Source organism: Eubalaena glacialis, chromosome 17, assembly GCF_028564815.1.
Source record: "Eubalaena glacialis isolate mEubGla1 chromosome 17, mEubGla1.1.hap2.+ XY, whole genome shotgun sequence".
NCBI lineage: Eukaryota > Metazoa > Chordata > Mammalia > Artiodactyla > Balaenidae > Eubalaena > Eubalaena glacialis.
Window position 1 is genome coordinate 12,432,318 of NC_083732.1, and position 24,298 is coordinate 12,456,615.

Below are 24,298 nucleotides of genomic sequence, written 5' to 3' on the forward strand. Positions count from 1 at the left end.
CCAGAGTGAATGGGGAGCCGCTGTATACCAAGAATCCAAAAGAGCAGTAAGCGTGATGGCGTTTCTCTCCGCCAAGAGAAACATGGAAGGAAAGCAATTTGAATTGTTACAAGTGTGTGCAGGAGGACACCTCTCGGCCTCACAAACTCCCACGTCACCTGAGATCTGTCCTCCAGGCTTCCTCTGCTGGCCACACAGGCAAGTTTGGTCTTCAGAGAGGTTCTGATGCTAACAAGCCACAGGGTTGACGAATACAAATGTCAAAGGTGTAAATCAACAGAAGATTAAAGAGAAAAGAAGAGGAAAAAAAACCCATGGGCTGATGCCATTAAAAACAAATGGGGTCAGAGTCTTGTGGAATCAGGTGGCACGGCAGGTGTCCTCCTATAGCACCTACCCGCACAGTCCCCAAGCAGGCCGTGCCAGCTTTGAACCTGAACTGCTTCCAGAGCAAGCAGCTATTCTATAAACAGCATGTTATTCCTTATCTAAAAAAAATAAAAGTGGGGAAAGAGGGAAGAAAACTAACATGTGCTCAAAACTACAACCTCTCTGTAGGCAAAATAATTTTTGTTTAAAAAGATGGCTTTTTTCCCCCCATTTTAAACATTTTTTTCCTTCCCGAGCGCCCTAATGACTTGTTAGACTGACGCCTAATAAACAAAACCCAAAGTGGCTGCATGGATTTCTTCTTGGTAGCCTTAACACCACTCCCACCACTCTTCACACACACACACACACACACACACACACACACACACACACGCTGAGTTTACTCAAAACTAGTCTTTCTGATTATTCCTCTTCTTCCAGGATGGGGGTCAGAGCCACGGGTCCCTGCGATGTGGTCTGCAATCCAGAGGAACCCCTTGCCCTCCCCTCCCAGAGTCAAGCCTTGTGTCTTTCGTTAATTTTTCTTCTTGGTGACACCCGTTTAAGACTGGCTGAAGGGGTAAGGTCCGTGGAGCCCCTTACTGTAAGTCACCATGGATAAGTTGCTTGCGTGACTGCTGGGGGACAGATTTACAGAGTTCTGTGAGAGTCTACTCTCATCTTGCTCGGTTTGGTCAGGAGCAGGAGCCCATGTGTTTTTGCTGATTGAGTCGAACCCGGAACCCCCAGGGTCTTTTGTTTTCATCTGACTGTCGGTTCTTTTGGGGAGAGGCAAACGGGGTGAAGTTTCCTTCTACCTTGCGACGTGGCTGTGTGTGGAACTCCGTTTCAAAAGATGACAGCTGCTGCGTTACTCCTAAAAGTCCGCCCACCTCCACACTACGAATGACCCAGATGACATCTCCATAGTAGAGTCCTGTAGCAGTGCACATCCGCCACTGTCCCTGACACATTCCTGCTCTGCTGGGGCTTCACATCTGGACGCTGACATCTGCAATCTCCTGGGGCTTTAGCAATCTCACCAACACCATGTTCACATGTCCAAGTTGGTCTCCCCTGACATACTTAAGACAAACCCCTGGAGGCTAGGCCTCTGCCCCAGAATTTTGGATCCGCCATGTTTTTATATATTGAGCATAAGGAGATATCGACTCCCTTTCTCCTACGGTGACATCTTCAACAAAGGACACAGACAGCACACTGATGTTTGGGCTCTCAAAGTCATAACAGGCGCCAACTGCTCCTTGTAGGTTCCAGTTGGCCATGTCCAGGAAGAAGGCACAGCCGGCCGGGTTGAGCTGGAAGCCGAGCAACCGTTGGAACTCGGAGATGAGCTCGTCCTTGGCGGCGGTGCCCAGGCAGCTGAACTTCTGCATCTGCCCAGGGTCCGGGCCCACGTCCATGCCCTCCGTGGCTGGGGCCGGACACTCGCTTTCCCGCCTCCTCACAACTGGGCCGCCGCTGCGCCGCCGGGCCCGGGGACCGGGAGGAGGCCCGCTGCCAGCTGGCGCCGCGACCCCACTCCTCCGAGGTAGGCCCCGGGCCTCTCACCGCCCATAGGGATAAACTCACTCAGCCGCCGGCTCACTCTCGCGCTTCGCCCCCTCCGCCGCCAGCGCCGACACCCCGCCGGGCCGCCTCTCACTTCTCCCCTGCCTCCGCCTCAAGTTGGATTTTTTTTTTAATTTAAAAAGTGATTCTAGAGTAGTTGGTATTGGTAAACAGCTGTGACTTCTAAATTCTGATAAAGTTCCTGCCACAATTTTCTGGGATGTGTAGATAGTGTTAAGAAAACTTAATGTTTTTTAATAACAAACAAACATATGTATGGTGCTTACTATGTGCCAGGCCCTATTCTTAGTGGAGTGCTTCATATAGATTGACTCATTTAATCCTCACAGCAACCCTATGAGGCAGGTACTATCATTTCCCATTTCACAGATGGGAAGATTGGAGACATTAACTCGTGCTGTCAATAACAGAAGAACCAGCATTTGGACTCAGGTAGTCTAGCTCTCCCATCTATCTGCTTAATCACTACACGACCCTGGTGCCCTAAGACATATGTGAATTCTGTAAAGTCAGAAACAATACTTATTTAATGTCAAAACAGAGTTTACCCTCAGTATATTCTAACTTGTCCCCTCCCCACTAAAAGTGAATACATAGGTCTATAAATCTAAGTTAATATATCCTGTTCCATTATTCTGATTCCATAAGATTGGAATGAGAACCTTTGCTATTATATATAAAAATAAGGCATTTCAATACCACTCATACAATGAGATGTACAATCTTTTCATGACTTTAAATGTTATCTATTCATAATAAAAGTGAAATTATACTCAATTTCTCCATTGTACAAAATAAGGTACAAATTGTGAAATTTCTATTAGTAAAAATATACCATTACTTATGTCAGACTATTAAATTAGCAATCCTTTATTATTTCTTCATAGTACAAAGGAAATACAACTTAGCAAACTTTAACTTTTTCTAAAGGAATTTTATCTGCAACCATTTAAAATAAATGTGTGTGTGTGTATGTATATGTATATATACTGTAGCAATTTATTTTGCTTTTTTCCTACGTCAATTTTCCACTGTGAGAAGCACAGTACCCTCCACACTCTGGATCTACCTGTGCTTTACTTCTCCCTCTGGTACTCACCACTGTTGAGCCTACTCTATATGTTATTTACGGTCAATTTATTGTCTGCCCCTTCAGAATGTGTGCTCCATCAGAGTAGGGATTTGTCTGTTTTGTTTAGTGCTACGTCTCCAGCACTAGAACAATGCCTAACACATAGTAGAGAGTAAATAAAAGGCTGTTAAAGGACTATGAATCTCTGAAGAAAATCTCCCTGCAACATCCTCCCCCACCCCCCAAATCATACCTTTGGGGAAGACACTGTGTGAACAAGATGAGAGCTCTACTTTCCCTGAGTGTGAAAGACTGCAAGTGAGTTTGCAGAGGCTTATGGAGCCCTGGGAAGTGGATGGGTCAGTCTTGCCATCTCCCTGTAGTACGAATGGCTCCTGTTAACCTGTTTAAAAACGGAGGTGGGGAGCTGGGGGTTAGTCTCATTAAGATCTTTCGAGGCAGTGATTTGGCATACAATTCAGGATTTAGTGTGACTTAATAATATAGTCAATTCTCATTATCACAGATTCCACATTTGCAAATTTGCCTACCTGCTAATATTTATTTGTAACCCCAAAATCAATACTCAGGGTGCTTTCGTGGTCATTCACAGAGATATACAGAACAGCAAAAAATTCCAGTTGCCCAGAGTACCTGCTCCCAGCTGAGACTGACAAGACAACATTCTTTTTGTTTCAGCTTTCTTACTGTAAACAAGTGCCACGTTTTTTTGTATTTTTGTGCTTTTTGTTGGTAATTTCACTATTTAAAGTGTTTAAAAGCATAGTGCTGCCTATTGTTCCTAAGTGCAAGAAATTATGATGTGCCTCATGGAAAAAATACGTATGTTAGATAAGCTTCTTTCAGATATGAGTAATAGTGCTGCTGGGCGTGAGTTCCATGTTACTGAATCAGTAGTTTGTATTAAATAAGGTGTCTTTACAGAAACATGCATAAAACAAGGTTGTGTACTGATCACTTAATAATGAAAACATTGTGAACAGAGGCTCAAGGGAACTTAACCCTGTATTTCCCCCAGAAGCAATGGTTCCGTATTCACTAAATCACTGTTTGCGGTGACTTCTATAGAACCTAACTACCACGCATAACAAGAATCAACTGTAGCTCCCCTGGAGTTCTCCAGAATGGTTCCCTTTCTGACTTTGGAAACATCATCTCTGTGCTTTCTCACAAATAACCTTCCTGGACACAGTAAATATTTACAGAAAGCCATGGATGAGGAATCAGTAAACCTGAATTCATCCCTCCTCCCCCAATTTGGAGGGTCATTCTGAGGAAATTATTTAACCTTTCTTGGTAGAGCCTTGTGATCTGCAAATGGTTTCCTTAATTGAAAGGAAGAACGTGAAAGTCCTTTCACTTTGATATGTGTAAGGTCCAAGTTGAACAACGGTTTTTTCCTTCAGATCTCAGGGCATCTTGGCAGAATTTTCATGGAGCTCCATTGTTAACAAATTTCAGGAACTTGATCTTTAGGTTCAAGAGATGAAAAGACAGTTCCCTTGAATAAACCAACACTTTCCTACTTCCAGAATGTCCTGATCATCACTGAACCTTGCCTGACATCAGAAACTACCTTTCAACCTCCCTCCTCCCAGGGAGCAGTCCAGCATCCAGTCCCTCTAACTCAAGTGTCCAATTGGCGACAACTAGTGCCAAGCAAGGAGTCCTGGCTGGTGACTCAGGAGATCTGAACTCTCATCTGCCGTTGTTCAACTTTGTTACTGAAGGTAAGTGATTTCACGTCTTTGGGCATCAGCTCCTTCATTTAAAAGCAACTGTTACAAGCCTCTTAGATAGCCTCATCCACCAGAGGGCAGACAGCAGAAGCAAGAAGAACTACAATTCTGCAGCCTGTGGAAAGAAAACCACATTCACAGAAAGATAGACAAAATGAAAAGGTAGAGAACTTTGTACCAGATGAAGGAACAAGATAAAACCCCAGAAAAACAACTAAATGAAGTGGAGATAGGCAACCTTCCAGAAAAAGAATTCAGAATAATAATAGTGAAGATGATCCAGGACCTCGGAAAAAGAATGGAGGCAAAGATCAAGAAGATGCAAGAGAGAAATGTTTAACAAAGACCTAGAAGAATTAAAGAACAAACACCTAGAAGAATCAAAGAACAAACAAACAGAGATGAACAATACAATAACTGAAATGAAAAATATACTGGAAGGAATCAATAGCAGAATAACTGAGGTAGAAGAACAGATAACTGACCTGGAAGACAGAATGGTGGAATTCACTGCCGCAGAACTGAATACAGAATGAAAAGAAATGAAGACAGCCTAAGAGACCTCTGGGAGAACATTAAACAAAACAACATTCACATTATAGGGGTCCCAGAAGGAGAGGAGACAGAGAAATGACGCAAGAAAATATTTGAAGAGATTATAGTCGAAAACTTCCCTAACATGGGAAAGGAAATAGCCACCTAAGTCCAGGAAGTTCAGAGAGTCCCAGGCAGGATAAACAAAAGGAGAAACACGCCAAGACACATAGTAATCAAACTGACAAATATTGAAGACAAAGGAAAATTACTGAAAGCAACAAGGGAAAAACGACAAATAACATACAAGGGAACTCCCATAAGGTTAACAGCTGATTTCTCAGCAGAAACTCTACAAGCCAGAAGGGAGGGGCACGATATATTTAAAGTGATGAAAGGGAAGACCCTACAACCAAGATTACTCTACCTGGCAAAGATCTCATTCACATTCAACGGAGAAATCAAAAGCTTTACAGACAAGCAAGAGCTAACAGAATTCAGCACCACCAAACAAGCTCTACAACAAATGCTAAAGGAACTTCTCTAAGTGGGAAACACAAGAGAAAAAAAGGACCTACAAAAACAAACCCATAACAATTAAGAAAATGGTAATAGGAACAGACATATCGATAATTACCTTAAACGTGAATGGATTAAATGCTCCAACCAAAAGACACAGGCTGGCTGAATGGATACAAAAACAAGACCCATATATATGCTGTCTACAAGAGACCCACTTCAGATCTAGGGACACATACAGACTGAAAGTGAGGGGATGGAAAAAGATATTCCATGCAAAAGGAAATCAAAAGAAAGCTGGAGTAGCAATACTCATATCAGATAAAATAGACATTAAAATAAAGAATGTTACAAGAGACAAGGAAGGACACTACATAATGATCAAGGGATCAATCCAAGAAGAAGATATAACAATTATAAATATATATGCACCCAACATAGGAGCACTTCAATACATAAGGCAACTGCTAACAGCTATAAAAGAGGAAATCGACAGTAACACAATAACAGTGGGGGAGTTTAACACCTCACTTACACCAATGGACAGATCATCCAGAGAGAAAATTAGTAAGGAAACACAAGCTTTAAATGACACAATAGACCAGACAGATTTAATTGATATTTATAGGACATTCCATCCAAAAACAGGAGATTACACTTTCTTCTCAAGTGCACAAGGAACATTCTCCAGGATAGATCACATCTTGGGTCACAAATCAAGCGTCAGTAAATTTAAGAAAACTGAAATCAAATCAAGCATCTTTTCTGACCACATCTTTTCTATGAGACTAGAAATCAATTACAGGGAAAAAAATGTAAAACACACAAACACATGGAGGCTAAACAATACGTTACTAAATAACCAAGAGATCACTGCAGAAATCAAAGAGGAAGTAAAAAAACACCTACAGACAAATTACAATGAAAACACGATGATCCAAAACCTATGGGATGCAGCAAAAGCAGTCCTAAGAGGGAAGTTTATAGCAATACGAGCCTACCTCAAGAAACAAGAAAAATCTGAAAGAAACCATCTAACCTTACACCTAAAGAAACTAGAGAAAGAAGAACAAACAAAACCCAAAGTTAGCAGAAGGAAAGAAATCATAAAGATCACGGTAGAAATAAATGAAATAGAAACAAAGAAAACAATAGCAAAGATCAATAAAACTAAAAGCTGGTTCTTTAAGAAGATTAACAAAATTGATAAACCTTTAACCAGACTCATCAAGAAAAAAGAGGGAGAGGACTCAAATCCATAAAATTAGAAATGAAAAAGGAGAAGTTACAATGGACACCACAGAAATACAAAGCATCATAGGAGACTACTACAAGCAACTCTATGCCAATAAAATGGACAACCTGGAAGAAATGGACAAATTCTTAGAAAGGTATAACTTTCCAAGACTGAACCAGGAAGAAATGGAAAATATGAACAGACCAGTCACAAGCACTGAAATTGAAACTGTGATTAAAAATCTTCCAACAAACAAAAGACCAGGACCAGATGGCTTCACAGGTGAATTATATCAAACATTTAGAGAAGAGCTAACACTCATCCTTTTCAAACTCTTCCAAAAATTGCAAAGGAAGGAACACTCACAAACTCATTCTATGAGGCCACCATCACCCTGACACCAAAACCAAAGATACTACAAAAACAGAAAATTACAGACCAATATCACTGATGAATATAGATGCAAAAATCCTCAACAAAATACTAGCAAACAGAATCCAACAACACATTAAAAGGATTATATACCATGATCAAGTGGGATTTATCCCAGGGATGCAAGGATTCTTCAATATATGCAAATCAATCAATGTGATACACCATATTAACAAATTGAAGAATAAAAACCATATGATCATCTCAATAGATGCAGAAAAAGCTTTTGACAAAATTCAACACACATTTATGATAAAAATTCTCCAGAACGTAGGCTTAGAGGGAACCTACCTCAACATAATAAAGGCCATATACGACAAACCCTCAGCAAACATCATTCTCAATGGTGCAAAACTGAAAGCATTTCCTCTAAGATCAGGAACAAGACAAGGATGTCCACTCTCGCCACTATTATTCAACATAGTTTTGGAAGTCCTAGCCATAGCAATCAGAGAAGAAAAAGAAATATAAGGAATACAAATTGGAAAAGAAGTAAAACCGTCACTGTTTGCAGATGACATGATACTATACATACAGAATCCTAAAGATGCCACCAGAAAACTACTAGAGCTAATCAATGAATCTGGTAAAGTTGCAGGATACAAAATTAATGCACAGAAATCTCTTGCATTCCTATACACTAACAACGAAAGATCAGAAAGAGAAATTAAGGAAACAAACCCATTACCATTGCAACAAAAAGAATAAAATACCTAAGAATAAACCTACCTAAGGAGGTAAAAGACCTGTACTCAGAAAACTATAAGACAGGCTTCCCTGGTGGCACAGTGGTTAAGAGTCCACCTGCCAATGCAGGGGACACGGGTTCAAGCCCTGGTCCGGGAGGATGCCGAGGAGCAACTAGGCCCGTGCACCGCAGCTACTGAAGCCCGCATGCATAGAGCCGTGCTCCACAACAAGAGAGGCCACCACGATGAGAAGCCCGCACACCACAGCGAAGAGTGGCCACCGCTCACCGCAACTGGAGAGGGCCCACGCGCAGCAACGAAGACCCAACACTGCCAAAATAAATAAATAAAAATAAAATTAAAAAAAAAACTATAAGACACTGATGAAAGAAATCAAAGATGACACAAACAGATGGAGAGATATACCATGTTCTTGGATTGGAAGAATCAATATTGTGAAAATGACTATACTACCCAAAGCAAACTACAGATTCAATGCAATCCCTATCAAATTACCAGTGGCATTTTTTACAGAACTAAAACAAAAAATCTTAAAATTTGTATGGAGACACAAAAGATCCCGAATAGCAAAAGCAATCTTGAGAAAGAAAAACAGAGCTGGAGGAATCAGACTCCCTGACTTCAGACTATACTACAAAGCTACAGTAATCAAGACAATATGATACTGGCACAAAAACAGAAATATAGATCAATGGAACAGGATAGAAAGCCCAGAGATAAACCCACACACCTATGGTCAACTAATCTATGACAAAAGAGGCAAGGATATACAATGGAGAAAAGACAGTCTCTTCCATAAGTGGTGCTGGGAAAACTGGACAGCTACATGTAAAAGAATGAAATCAGAACACTCCCTAACACCATACACAAAAATAAACTCAAAATGGATTAAGGATCTAAATGTAAGGCCAGACACTATCAAACTCTTAGAGGAAAACATAAGAAGAACACTCTTGGACATAAATCACAGCAAGATCTTTCTTGACCCACCTCCTAGAGTAATGGGGAAAAAAAATAAACAAATGGGACCTAATGAAACTTAAAAGCTTTTGTACAGCAAAGGAAACTATAAACAAGACAAAAAGACAACCCTCAGAGTGGGAGAAAATATTTGCAAATGAGTCAACAGACACAGGATTAATCTCTAAAATATATAAACAGCTCATGCAGCTCAATATTAAAAAAACAAACAACCCAATCAAAAAATGGGCAGAAGACCTAAATAGACATTTCTCCAAAGAAGACATACAGACGGCCAAGAAGCACATGAAAAGCTGCTCAACATCACTAATTATTAGAGAAATGCAAATCAAAACTACAATGAGGTATCACCTTGCACCAGTTAGAATGGGTATCATCAGAAAATCTACAAACAACAAATGCTGGAGAGGGTGTGGAGAAAAGGGAACCCTCTTGCACTGTTGGTGGGAATGTAAATTGATACAGCCACTACGGAGAACAGTATGGAGGTTCCTTAAAAATCTAAAAATAGAATTACCATATGACCCAGCAATCCCACTACTGGGCATATACCCAGAGAAAACCATAATTCAAAAAGACACATGTACCCCAGTGTTCACTGCAGCACTATTTACAATAGCCAGGTCATGCAAGCAACCTAAATGCCCATCAACAGACAAATGGATAAAGAAGACATGGTACATATATACAATGGAATATTACTCAGCCATAAAAAGGAACGAAATTGGGTCATTTGTAGAGACGTGGATGGATCTAGAGACTGTCATACAGAGTGAAGTTAAGTCAGAAAGAGAAAAACAAATATCGTATATTAACGCATGTATGTGGAACCTAGAAAAATGGTACAGATGAACCGGTTTGCACAGCAGAAATAGAGACACAGATGTAGAGAACAAACATATGGACACCAAAGGGGGAAAGCGGGGGCAAGTGTTGGGGGTGGTGGTGGTGGGATGAATTGGGAGAGTGGGATTTACATGTGTTCACTAATATGTATAAAATAGATAACCAATAACAACCTGCTGTATAAAAAATAATAACATTCAAAAATTCAAAAAAAAGAATGCAAAAACACTGTATTGCTAATAACGAGAATGCCAAGCATTTACAAACATTACCAAATAAATAAATAAATAAATGCAACTGTTATTAAATGCTGTATTAGATGACAACTATGGAACTGTCTGCCCCACACGTGTTTGCATGTGGTCAAACATGGAAACCATACCAATGGATGCAGAAAAGAAAGCAAACTTCTCTTTCCTCACCATGCCTGTATTAGTTTGCTAGGGTTACCATAACAAAATACCACAGACTGGGTGGCTTAAACAACAGTTTGTTTTCTCACCACTGTGGAGGCAAGAGGTCCAAGATCAAGATGTCAGCAGGCTTGGTTTCTTCTGAGGCCTCTCTCCCGGGCTTGCAGGTGCGTGCCTTCTTGCCGTGTGTTCACATGGTCGTCTGTGTGTCTGGTGTCTCTCCCTCTCCCTATATCCTCATTTGTAAGGACACTAGTCAAAGCGGATGAGGACCCACGCTAACAACCCCATTTTAATTGTCTCTTTAAAGGCCCTATCTCCAAATATAGTCACATTCTGAAAGTTCGAGGTTCAATATAAGTGGGGGGGGCATAAGTTAGCCCGCAACACAGGTCATCAATTTCTCAAAATCATGCCAGATTTCAGTTTGCCTTATATTTGGACCATGAGTTCTTTATAAAGCTCTATGTACTTTTTTAGAAATTCGTAATTCGTTTTGGTTTGCTTTTTGAGAAAAGCAACATGCCTTTATCATACCTCTAAGCTCTTCCTGGTCCTTAATCACGTTTACTGTGAAAGAATCCATTTTCTTCTTCAAAGATCATATTCCTAGAGCCCTCTGACCTCTTCTGTTTTTTCCTAATTTGTCCTGATTGCTTTCTTGGCTTGCTGCATCACTGTTAACCTGGGATTTACATTGAGTTCCTGAGTTGGTTCCTTTCTTCTTTTTAAATCCTGGGTACTCCTCTTTCTTGGATTCTTGTTTTGATGAAGTACATCTGTGGCAGACACAGAGTATTTGCTCCTAGACTGCCTTTCCAGAAAGGACTCACTGCCCAGCTGCAAGGAGGATGGTTAACTGAGAGCTTCCTGGTGTTAACTTCTTCAGGATTCACCTCAGTTTCCTGGCCAAGGTTGTCAGTTTCTGACAAGGAGGTTGTATAAGGGCCTAGCCATTTCTGCCCCACTCAGGACTCCACTAAAGGGAAATCTGCTCTGCAGCTACCAAGGGGGCTGGCAGAGACTTTGTCAGGTCTGCGTCACTGTCTGATGGCTACCCCCACCCAATACTGTGTCTTCCCCTTTTCTGTTCACGGATGTTACCGTCCAGTAAAATTTTGTACTCTTATTCTGTGTCAGCTTCTGCTTCCTGGAGAAACCAATCATTACAAGAACCTCAAGTAATATTTTTTCTAAAACTTTGTTTCAGAAAGGAATCACGGGATTTAAACTTTGAGACTTTGTGTGAATTATCTATTTGTCCTCATATGTGATCGCTACTTTGATTGGTTATACAATTCCAGGTTCAAAATTATTTCCCCACAGAACTTTGAAGGCCTTGCTCTACTGTCTTCTAGCATCCAGTATTTCTGATAAGAAATCTGATCATAATCTGATTCTTATTCCTTTGTAGCTAGCCTGTTTTTTTCCCCATCTATGAAAGCTTTGGGGGTTTCATCTTTATCCTCAATGCTTTAAAATTCCAGTAGGCTGGGCTTCCCTGGTGGCGCAGTGGTTGAGAATCTGCCTGCTAATGCAGGGGACACGGGTTCGCGTCCTGGTCTGGGAAGATCCCACATGCCGCGGAGCAACTTAAGCCCGTGAGCCACAACTACTGAGCCTGCGCGTCTGGAGCCTGTGCTCTGCAAAAAGAGAGGCCACAATAGTGAGAGGCCTGCGCATCGCGATGAAGAGTGGCCCCCGCTTGCCGCAAATACAGAAAGCCCTAGCACAGAAACGAAGACCCAACATAGCAATCAATCAATCAATCAATAAATCTTTAAAAAATTAAAAAAAATAAAATAAAAATAAAAAGTCCTAGTGATGAGTAAGAAATCGGACTATTCCTATTAAAATTCCACTAGGCTGTGTCCAGACACAGCTGTTTTTCATTCATCCTACTTGGATGGCCCTTTCAATAACTAGTGTCTTTCTTCCATTCCTTTCCTTACATTGTCTCTGTTTTCCCTTTCTGGAACTCTGACTAGATAGCCATTGTGTCTTCTGGGTCTATCCGCCATGCTTTTGGGTGTATATTTTCTGCTCTCTCTATTCTGGTGTCCTGGGAGATATTTTCCATTCTACCTTCTATAACTCGAAATTTGATCTTTTGCCATAATCAGTGTTATTTTCCACCTTAGCAATCACTCTTAGTTTTCAAGAAGTCAATTTTTCTCTCCTTGCTCCTTTTAATACCACCTTGTTCTGGTTTTTATTGCTGGAATATCCTCTTGGATGTTCCTGAGAATATCAATTAGCATTTTAAAAAGTGGTTTTGTGTTATTCCTTGCATCATCTGTTTCCTCCTGGATCAGTTTTGTTTGTTCATCTTGGACTTTCTTAAGTTGTTTTTGTTTCCTCTCAAATGTCTGGTAGACATATGCTCATATTCATGAATCAAGGACTACGTTGATTGGTGTTTGTAAAATGCCTGGGTCCTGGGGATAAGCAGGGTTTTTCATTTCTATGGTGCTGGCCCAAGATGCTCCAAACTGCCAACGTAATTGCAAGTGGGGTGGGGCAGCCTTTCCTTCTCTCCAGGTCTCTTATTATTAGGCTCTACTCTGCCCCTCTCCCCAGCCCTATACTCACCCCATAGGCTCTCCCCAGGCAAATCTACCCTGCTTAAGCAGTTCTCCAGGTAGCTCCAGCCGGGGCAAAGGCTGCAGCAGCTGCACATCGTTGTGGGCCTCCGACCTTTGAGCTGCTGCCTCTGTGCCTGAAGCCTCTTCGGAGCTCCATGGGGAAAATGGTTGTTTCTGCAAGCTTCTAGAACGTGTATTCTGAGCTGTGATTTTCTCCATTTTGGGCCATGTATCTATTCAATCTCACTTGCTTTCCACAATCCCAGAAATTATTTTAAAGCTCAGGTTTGCTGATTGTACCTACTTTGTTTTCCATGTGGCAGGAGACTTTTTCTTCTTGTATATCTTTATCTTTCACTGGCATCCTAGGAAAGAGGGATGCAATCATATGTGTCCAACCCTTCTCACTGTATGCTCACATGACTGGAAGAGAGGAGGCATCTCTCTGTGGCCTCTTTGATAAGGGCACTAATCCCATACATAAGGGCTGTGACCTCACGACTTAATCACTTCCCATAGGCTCCACCTCCTAATACCATCAATTGGGCATTAGGTTTTCAACATATCAATTTTGGGCCAGGCGGAGGGACTAAATATTCAATCTTCGGCAACAGACTAAGGGATAAAGGTCAGGAACTTTTAGGGTAGCGGGGATGGAGGGGTGCAGCACCATGTTTCCAACCGTGTGCACTAGAGAAGCAGAGAGAGAAGCTGAGAGGCACTGAGGAAAACCACAAGGAGGCTTAGTTACCACTCCTCCATGGTTTCCCTGGGACACTCCTGTATCACCGTAATATATGCCACTTGCTTACATTAGCTCTGTGTGGATTTCTATCACAAGTAAGAGGGCCAGAAATCAAGAAACATCTTGGCCCTCCTGGAACGCGTCACTCTGATCTGGCTGGCTGTTTTGGAAGAGGGTGCATCAGGAAGGGGTTACACCAAGAGGCCAGGATTCCGCCACAGTGCAGTGATGGCCACGACAGTGACCTCTGCAGATAATAAACGCCTGACTTGCCACCCTATAAAATGAGACAGTACGAATAAAATGAAGGCCCTTTCCTCTTAGCCTAATTTACAAGGTTCTTTCCATAAACTTGGGGGGAGGGGTGCGACACATCTCCCCCGCCTCTCACAGAGATAGTATTTTTTTTAACTCTCAGAGACACTATATAACTTTAAAGAGCCACCGGCTTGTTACGTGCGAAAAATGGCAAAATGTTCACTAGGAAACAAAAATAAAGCCCACCATTTCGTTCAAATAGTCTGTGCTTGCCCCACCCTCTAAATTTTTAACTCCTTTTAACCATGTTTGTGTAGCCTTAAGGAAGCCGCTTTCCCACTTAATGACTAGCCCTTTTCCCTAACCTCGCATTTTCTCCTTAACTCATCCTCACATTTTATTAAAACTTTTACTTTGGGGAGCTGTTACCTTACTTGGGGAGACTTAAGAACTAATTCTAAACCCCTTTCCACAAATAAGATCAATAACTTCAAAATAAAAACTTAATTTGCTCAAACCAACATTATGCCCTCTTGGTTGAAAGGCCCTTGAGGGCAGAACCCAAATCATTAGATGGTTTTTCTGCTCTGCTGACAACCGAGAAGGGGTTTGTTAAATGACATGTAAAATGGGAGCGGGCTCCAAAGAACCTTGTAAATAACTTTGTTCCCTCTGCGTTGTCGGGCATGGCTGGCGTGGTTTAGTAACTGGGTGACCGCAAAGTCTTCAAATAGCTTCCAAGACCCGACGAGCTGAGCCGCGGTAGACGCGGCCCCGCGACATTAACCAGCTTTGTCCCGGGAACTGCGGGCTTGACCTTGGGGCTCCCTCCCCGCTTCCTACCTGGAGCCCGCGGGAACCACCCCTCCTTTCCTCGGCTTTGCCCCGCGCCGTCCTCCTCGCCCGGCCACCGGCGTCCCGTTATTAGTGTTCGCGAACCTCTGAACATCTCGAAAGTTCGACAGGCGGCATCGGAAACCAAGCCCGGTGGCTCTCCGCCCTCAAGGTGTGGTAAACTCTCGGCATTTGTGCTTGGGAGAACCCCGAAGTAGTAAAAATCTCTGATTTTGAAAACTAAGGGGACAAAAACGCCAAGACTGGAAGGAATCGTACCTACAGTCCTCTGATTCGTAGTCGGACGCATCACCCTGCACCACGGACCCCTCACACGAGGGGTGAGGAGACATAAAGGTTACAGAACAGGGAAGCCACACCCGACAGTAACTCCCCTAACACCGGGAGTAAAGAAAAAGTGCGACAGACACGCGGAGGAGTCTTGAGTCTTGACACGAGAGTTCGGCACTAGGTCCTGCCGCAGTCAGGCTCCGCGAGCCACAGCCGGGTAGTCTTTCTGCGCACGCGTAAAACAACATTCGGGCACGTACTCCCTTCGCGCCCCACTCCCTCCATTACGCATGCTCAATTTCATCTTTGGCTAAGGGTTGAGCGCGCGCTGGTTCCTAGGTATTGAATCTCCGGGGGCGGGGCAACTGGGCCTGCCCGTCCCTTCGATAGCTCAGCTGGTAGAGCGGAGGACTGTAGTAAATACCCTGAAGAGACATCCTTAGGTCGCTGGTTCGACTCCGGCTCGAAGGAGACAAAGACGCTTTTGTCGAGCTTCCTATGATATATGGTCCTTTCCGCATAAGGATTTCTCTGATAATTCATTACTTTCCAAATAACAGGTCGAAACCCTTAGTTTCCTCGGTGTGAATCTTTTGCGAATCCCGGAAACGGGGACATGCGGTCCGAGTTCTGCGCGAGCGGGGCACTGAGTCTGCGCTCAGCGGGGAGGCTGCCCGGTCACGGCCTTCGCTTGTTTCTAAAGCGTCTTTGGCGTTTCCCGAGCCCCTGAGTGCCAACGCGGCGAAGCCGCGTCCCGGGCCAACGGCCGGCTCCCCGGGGCCAGGCCCCTGACCTAGTCCTCAGAGCCCGTGCAAGGTCGGCGATGCGAGCGCTCGGGGCGGCTGCGGTGAGGAGCTGGGAGGTCCGCAAGGAGGATCTCGTGCCCAAGGAACCTGGGAATCATGAAGGCAACACGGTAGAAAGCACATGAAGCCTAGAAAAATGACTAAAAGTTATGAAGATGACTTGAGAACCCATTTCCCCACTCCCTTCGATAGCTCAGCTGGTAGAGCGGAGGACTGTAGACTGGTATCCATAGCCATCCTTAGGTCGCTGGTTCGATTCCGGCTCGAAGGAGAGGGACTATTTTTTGTTACTTTGGCCTTAACCATGAAACAGGGACAAGAATGTGGTCAGGAATATTTATCTTCGCTTCTAAACGCTCTGTTCTCTCTCTAGAGGAAGAGATAAGGAGCCGTGCCCAGCGGTGGGGGATTAGCTCAAATGGTAGAGCGCTCGCTTAGCATGCGAGAGGTAGCGGGATCGATGCCCGCATCCTCCAATTTTTCTCCTGATCTCCAGTGGTCGTTTTTCTTTTGATTCTCATTCAACTCGAACAAGAGTTGAAAGTAGTTGGGCGAGCTTGAGGTTACCGCTATTAAAACTTCCCAGACGAGGGTACTTGAGGGGATAATTTTTCTAATTTTAAAATTTTAGACCCATTTACTTTGTGAAGTTCACGAAATTGGTTCTTTTTCTCTCCAAAAATGGAGACAGATTGCAACCACGTCTGTCAGCACTCTGCGTCTTTTGTGATTTGTGATTGATGGCTGCACTTACAGGGACCCATCTGAGTCTAAACTGCGCATAATTAAGGGGACCTGACAGAAAAACAAAATAAAAAACAGAACTTGGAAAAGGACGCTGCTACTTTACACTTACGTTGAGCTGAGGAGGCGGGGACTATTCTGGTCCATCTCATCTGCGTACAGTGGGGTGCCTGGCTCGTGGCAGATCCAAGATGGATATGATAAAGCAAGGCGGGTACCTGAGGACAGGTGAGGAAGTGGAAAAGACCCTGGACCCAGAGGCTTCTTGTTGGAGGAGGATTCTAACGCCATTTTCCTCCTGGGAAGTAACTTTGGAGAGCTAATTAGAGACCACCACAGAGAGGGAATCAACTGGAGAAAAGTTCTAGCTCGGGCTGCCCTTGAGTGTGGTCTGTTTAGTTAAACAAAGACATGACAAAAACAAACACAAATACACACACTCATTGAAAAATTCAATTTAGCAGAACACACACAAAGTCTTTTCTGGTAATGAAGTCTCTCTATCCTAATTTTCTAGAATAGAGCCATGAAAAAAAGCTGTTGAAATGATATTGCAATTCTCAACACAAAATATAAACCTAGACAAAGGCAGAGATAATACCTTTTATGAGGATGACAATTGAGAAGTGAAAATACTTTTATCTTATTTCCATTTTAGGATTCTAGACAACCTGTATATTTTTGTTACCAATGTGTACAACCTGCTGTTTTTTATTGGCGTGTCTTTCATTTTCTAGGGCAGCTTCCATTTTAAATTCTTTTCAATAAAGTCTCTTTATTGAATGTATAATGATTCACTTAAAATACATCATTTTTTTTCGTGAAAACAAATTTACAAAGTAGGAAAAAGAATCCTTTTATCAGATGATATGTCCCAATTTCTGGTTGGGATGACAGGTGTTCTAGCTGGTGGGCTGGAGGAGCTGGCAGTGAAACTATAAGAACTACAAGAGCAAGAAACGGATAATAAGTAAGGGAATTGTTAGCAACTGCACCCCAAATTTGGGTGGAGAACACATGTTTGGGACAAGTGAGCTGGGCAAGAACTCAATAGCTCAGGATCAGCAACTCAGGTGTGGAATGGAATTCATATAAAAAGTCTATAGATATAAGCTGAGAGGCACTATTGCCTAATGGTTAGTCATGTGGGCTGCGAAACCTGATAGACTTTCTTGTCTTTGCCATTCCCTATCTCGGTGACCTTGGGCAAGTTGCTTGACATCTTGGTACTTCAGTTTCCTCATCTGTAAAATAGGGATGATAATAATGGTACCTACTTTTAATGTAAAGCCCTTCTTACAGTGCCTGGCACATAGTAAACACACAATGAACATTAGCTGTTATCAGTGTATGTTATTAGCACACCATAGAGGGAAGGCCTGGAGGGAATATTCTAGAGTTTATATGAGTGTTTATATAAATATATATGAAAGTGCAGGAAAGAGGTGCTTGGATCTCCTCTGCAGGGAAAGTAGAACAATTCTAAAAATACAAACTGATGGTTAAGTGAATTATGGTATGACCATATAATAGTATAGCCTTTGAAATTTTATTTATTAAGGACTTCTACTGACTTGGGAAATGTTAATTATTGAATATTAAGTGAATAAAGTAGGCACAGAGCAATATAAACAATAACAATATAAACAAGCATGAATTACCTGTAGGAAACACTGAAGAATGCATTAAAATGTTAATACTAGTGATCTTTGGCTAGTAGGATTACTGTGATTTCTTCTTCCTTAAAATTTAAAAATATTTTCTAGGTTCTGTAATAACCATTTATTACTTTAATTGAAACTATAGACGAATTCTAAAAAATTAACAGCTAACATTTATTCAGCACCTCTGACAAGCCAAGCACAGTTCTAGTTACTTCACATGTGTTAGCTCATTTATTTCTCTCATAAAGAAAACACCAGGCCCAGATGCCTTCAGTGGTGATTCTACCAAACATTTAAGGAAGAAATCACACCAATTGTACACAAACTTCCAGAAAATTGAAGAGGAGGGAGTATTGTCTAACTTATTCCATGAAGCCCTCATTATCTTGATCCCAAAACCAAGCAAAGACATTACAAGAAAAGAAAACTACAGACCAATATCCTTCATGAACATAGATGCAAAATTTTTCAGCAAAACTTTAGCCAGTTAAATCCAACAATATATAAAAAGGAAAATACATCATGACCAAATGGGTCTTTTCCAAGAATACAAGACTAGTTCAACATTCAAAAATCAAGGTAATTCATCACAGTACTAAAGAAGAAAAACTACACGATCATTTCAGTAGATGCAGACAAAGCATTTGACAAAATTCAACATCCAGTCCTGATTTTTCAAACTGTCAGCAAACTTGGAAGGTAGGGAGAAGGGAACTTTCCCAACCTGATAAAGGGCATCAATGAAAAACACACAGCTAACATTATACTTAGTAATATGAATGCTTTCCTCTTAAGATCAGGAAAGAAGCAAGGAAAACCATTCTGGGGTCTCTAGCCAGTGCAATATGGCAAGAAAAATGAAGTAAAAGACTTCCAGATTGGAAGGGAAGAAATAAAACTATCTCATTATTTAAAATACTGATTATATGTTGAAATGATAATAGTTTATATGGTTTGGGGTTAAATAAAATATATTAATAAAATTAATTTCATTGGTTTCTGTTTTTTAATGTGGCTACTAGAAATTTAAAATCTTATATATGGCTCATATTTGTCACTCACATCTTATTTCTATTGTACAGTTAGGTCAGAGAGGTAGGTAGGGGCCAAATCATGTCAGGCCTTAGGGATCACAGTGAGGATTAATGTCTTTATCCCTAGGGGTAATATGGCCATTAATGGGATTTAAATAGAGTGTGACACATGAGAAGCAGATTGCAGAAGGCAAGAGTAAATTCAGAGACATCAGTTAGCAGGCTGGGGTGGAGGGGAGGTAAGACTAGATTGTGTGCATTGAGGGTGGAGCCCAGTGTCCTTGATCTTGGAGCCAAGGTAAGGAGTTCAGACATGGCTATTGGGAAGGCCTTATGCTAAAGTATTTGCTACTTTTAGGGACTGTCACTGTTTATTTCTGGCATGTGAACTATGCCAAGAAATGTTCAGAGGAAAGTACAATATGTTAGTTTTCTAACATTTACTTAGAGATATGTATGATGAAGTAAAATTTATAAACAACAGATTTGGAGAAGGATTAATTATCAAGAAGAAAAAAAGCTTTCAGCCAGAAGTTTGCAAACTATCTAATGAAAGAAATGCCACTTACCTTCTGTTAAGTACTTTTCAAGTTAGTTAATTTCATTTTTAGTTTAGCTTTTGTAAAATGTTTCTTTTCACTAAAAAATTTAAAATCACATATTCAAGCTGCCTATTGCCAGAAAAACAGCTAAACTGAAAAGATTGACAATGTAAACAGAAGGAAAATGTTAAGCATTTTGTAGATGTCAAGAGTCCTTGGTGTAAGAAGACGGACGGATGGATGGACGGATGAATGGATCAATATTGCAGGGAAAAATTAACAACCTCATTGTCTTAGTTTAAGAGGACCTGGTCTGTAAACTATTAAGCATTGGCCTTTGTTTTGGCATGGGATTAAAGTGATTTTCAGGAGACTTAACTGGTGCTGGAGTTGACCTGAAAGTCTCAGTCCACTCATGACCTAGTGTTCCGGTCTAACTAAACCTTCTTCTCCAGCAACCCCTACTGTCTGCCTCCATATCCACACAGTCTGGTGTTTCTCTCCTTGTTTTAATGATTTTGTCGACCACCAACTTTCTCACTTCTGGTGGGTAAAAGAAGGAAGAATTCTCCTTCCTCCACCTTAGAGAATGAGCTGAAATCAAGATCAGCTTTCCAGTTGCTCTTGTTTTCTCTTCCTCCAGGGCTGCACTCTGCCTCACTGCTTTGCTTCAAACTATATCTATTTTTTACTTCCCTTTAGTTCCACTTTCCATCTGTTTTGTTTGATGAATGGCTAGCTAGTTCCTGGAGCTAAGCCTAGATTATTTTCAAGTACCTGGATTTGCAATTATGTATGTTAAAGAGACAAAAAGAACATGGGTAAATGAAATGCTGAGGACATTCTGGAATCCTTGGGAAGTATACTGATTCTGACACTGATTCTCTGGGAACTTTCTAATGCCTCCTATTCCCCAGAGTGCTCTGTCTTGTTTTGCAAGTTGGAATCTAGAGTTGATGTTGCTTTTCTAACTATTCTGGGGTTAGAGGAGTTTCATATCACCCTAACCAGAAAGTACAAAATCCACCAAAAGAGAGGAACCCAGTTCCTGCCAGAGAATCCTTCATATACATTTCAATTTTCCCCAAAGGTTTTTTAATATCTTATGTTCTAGGACTGGTGTCCAATATGGTGACCTCCAGCCCCATATGGTTATTTAAACATGTTTAAATGGAATAAAATTAAAAATTCATGGACTTCCCTGGTGGTACAGTGGTTGGGAATCTGCCTGCCAATGCAGTGGACACAGCACAGATTCGAGCCCTGGTCCAGGAAGATCCCACTTGCCGCGGAGCGGCTGAGCCCGTGTGCCATAACTGCTGAGCCTGCGCTCTGGAGCCCACGAGCCGCAACTGCTGAGCCCACGTGCCACAACTACTGAAGCCCGTGCACCTGGAGCCCATGCTCTGCAACAGGAGGGGCCACCGCAATGAGAAACCCGTGTACCGCAACAAAGAGTAGCCCCCACTCGCTGCAACCGGAGAGAGCCCACGTGCAGCAATGAAGACCCAATGCTGCCATAAATAAATAAATAAATAATGAGGAAAAAATTTCAGTTCCTGAGTTGCACTACACACATTTCAAGTACTCAATAGCTACCTGTGGCTAGAGGTTGGCCAGCACACATGTAGAACATTTACATCATTGCAGAAAATTCTAATGGACAATGTGCTGTAGAGTATGGGGTGGGGTAGCTTAGTGGATGAGTCAAAAGGTGTCATTCTGCGCAACTGCTTAACTTCATTGAGCCCCAGTTGGCTCAATGGAGATAATAATATCTACTCTAGAGAGCTATCCTAAGAAATGATTGGTACTCTGCAAATATTTATTATGTTTGTTGTAGTGGTGTAGTACTAAAGTAAGGGATTTTAGAACCTCATTTTCTCCCTCCCTGAGATTAAGAACACACTGAGATCTACATTTCGCTGGACCCTGAAGTCTGGGTTCATTTGGCCTGGTAGCTAGAGGTTGAAAGAGGTCAAGAGTCTTCTCTTTCTGTTGTCACCCCTCAGTGCCAAGTCCACTGTGGGCGTAAACTCAGGTTCTTAGGGACCCATCTTGCTTCCTTTGACTTATCTGGGGGATTTGGGAAACTTCTGGAGGACGTGAGAGCCATGGTGGTTTTGCTTCAGCTTCTCAATGTGTCTAAACCCACCCGTACTGCAGTGTGGTAGGACTCAAGAATGGGGGGAAATTGGTGCTTCAAACTATGGCAACTTCCTGTGTAATTACCCCTGATTGGTTTCAACCCCCTGTGCTAGGGTGAGGGTAGGAGAGGGGAGGAAGTCATGCACCACCCCTATAGAGTCCAGGGTACCTTCAGGAGACTAAGCTGGTTTTCGCATCTCTGTGGAGGCCCAGGTCCACTGCAAATTCCAGAGCCTTGAAGCTGACTTCAATTCTGATTCATTTCCAGAATTTTTGCCATCTCTCAGACTCTGAATGATTTGGGAGCTGACTAAAATTTTCTGGTTCCTCCCTAGGAACCAGAGTGCTACCCCCGTGTCCCACTCCCAACTCACATGCCCACCCCGTAGATGGCTGGTCTCTGAGAGGGGGAGGAGCAGGAATGGAGGAAAGAGGATGAGGAGGGGAAGGTGGTTCTTATCCATCAACCTGGCTCTTCTTCCTGCGGGCTTCTTGCTAGTTTCCTCTGTAGCTTCCAGGGGCAGTTCTAAGACAAAATGAAAGGCAGAGGGCAAGAAGGAGCAGAGAGTAAAAGGAGAGGGCAGGGTTCAACTCTCCATCAAATAATTCACCTGGGGATTCTCAATGTTCATGAAGTTTCAGAGTGTTTTTTTCTACAAATACTGCTAAGTTAGGTTATGAACCCCACTCACAGATAAAAGAACTGAAATCCAACTAGGTGAGGTCACATTCCTAGGATCACCAGGTGAGGTGGACATGGGAGCTGGACCTCCTGACTCCCTGTGCAACCTCTCACTGCATCATCTTGGTTGCTCTGGCTCAGGCATCTGAGTCACCCCTGAGATTTCTACTCTCATAGCCACCAGAGTCCATTTCCTCCTTTCCTTCCCCACTGCCATTCGTCACCCGGCCAGGGCGTCATGACCTCTCACCTAGGCTATTGGCAACAACCTCCCATCTGGTCTTTAGCCAGGTCACCTTCACACTGACCTATCCCAACCACCACTGAGATTAATTTCACCAATGCACAGCTCTCAGGGAAACGTCCCTGTGAGACACTCTCAACGACTTCCTGTTGCCTAATTTATTAAGTGGTAAAAACTCTTCAGCCCAGTATTCATGGGCTGCCAATGTGCCAGAAGCATGCTCTGCACTCCAGCCCAAAGCACCACACGCTCTGAGCGTTCCCGGCACTCCTCTCTGCTTCTGTGCCTTCTCTTGGAGGCCCCACCTACGCCCCACTGCCCACAGAACGACATGCCCATTGCTGTCTAGGTTCCTCAGTGGATCAGTGCAAATGCCACCCCACCCATGAAGCCCTCCTGATTCCTCCAACTCTGGAATTCTCTGTATTTTTTTTTTTTTTTTTTTTTTTGGTTTTTTTTGGCCATGCTGCACGGAATGGGGATCTTAGTTTCCCGACCAGGGATCAAACCCGCGGCCCCTGGAAGCGCAGAGTCTTAACCACTGGACCACAAGGGAAGTCCCTGAAGTTCTTTATCACATTTTGTTTTGTATTGGGGTTCTGTATATGCGTGTCTTATCTCTACTATTTATTAGACTGAGCTCCTTGAGGACAATGACCTGTATCTTGTTCGTCTTTCAAGACACATGATAAACACTCAACAAATATTTTTTGAAAGAATGAATTCCTCTTAAAAGGATAGGCTTGGCTATAGTGTATAGTATTAGTTTAAGTGCTTTTCCTTAGGTTGCAAGGTCTTTTACAGTAGAAACTTCATCTTTCTTAGAAAATAGCTCTCATATTTTGCTCAGACCTCCATAGCCCATGTAACAATAAACACAGTTAACTGTCTAGGCTAGGTGAACTGAATTAACTCAGTAAAACAATGTCACCAATTCCCTTCTTCACTGTAGTTGCTAAACAGACATTGAAAGGAATAACAAAATTCTCCAAAGATCCCTGAAATGTTTATGAATACGTATAACTTATTATTAGTTAATAGAGCTTATTAGAGTCTCAATAAACTCTCAGTGCACACAGCACTAAGGGCACACATAACCAGTCACAACGATCTACTCCTTACTGGTAATTAAGTGCACCCTGGGGCTGTGCTAACAAAATGTGTTCATTGTATGGGGTTTTTTAAATCAAGGAGAAATAAAGCTGCAAATTCATCACATAAAAGTATAGACATGTGTTTCTTATTTCATTTT

At 42.4% G+C, this 24,298-nt stretch overlaps 1 protein-coding gene and 3 non-coding genes across 4 annotated transcripts; 3 read left to right on the forward strand and 1 right to left on the reverse strand.

Annotated features, from left to right (window-relative positions):
* Positions 1-934: 934 nt before the first annotated feature.
* On the reverse strand, positions 935-13,273 carry LOC133077006 (protein ILRUN-like). Its single transcript, XM_061171717.1, is given in 5 exon segments — positions 935-1,130; positions 1,132-1,296; positions 1,495-1,917; positions 1,966-2,055; positions 13,062-13,273. Coding segments are annotated over 5 exon segments (1,086 nt in total).
* A 2,289-nt stretch (positions 13,274-15,562) lies between these two features.
* On the forward strand, positions 15,563-15,653 carry TRNAY-GUA (transfer RNA tyrosine (anticodon GUA)). Its single transcript is given in 2 exon segments — positions 15,563-15,599; positions 15,618-15,653. It is a non-coding gene; the product is annotated as a tRNA-Tyr (tRNA).
* A 517-nt stretch (positions 15,654-16,170) lies between these two features.
* Positions 16,171-16,259, forward strand: TRNAY-GUA (transfer RNA tyrosine (anticodon GUA)). The gene is given in 2 exon segments: positions 16,171-16,207; positions 16,224-16,259. It is a non-coding gene; the product is annotated as a tRNA-Tyr (tRNA).
* Positions 16,260-16,391: 132 nt separating this feature from the next.
* On the forward strand, positions 16,392-16,464 carry TRNAA-AGC (transfer RNA alanine (anticodon AGC)). The gene has a single exon. It is a non-coding gene; the product is annotated as a tRNA-Ala (tRNA).
* The last annotated feature ends 7,834 nt before the right edge of the window (positions 16,465-24,298 follow it).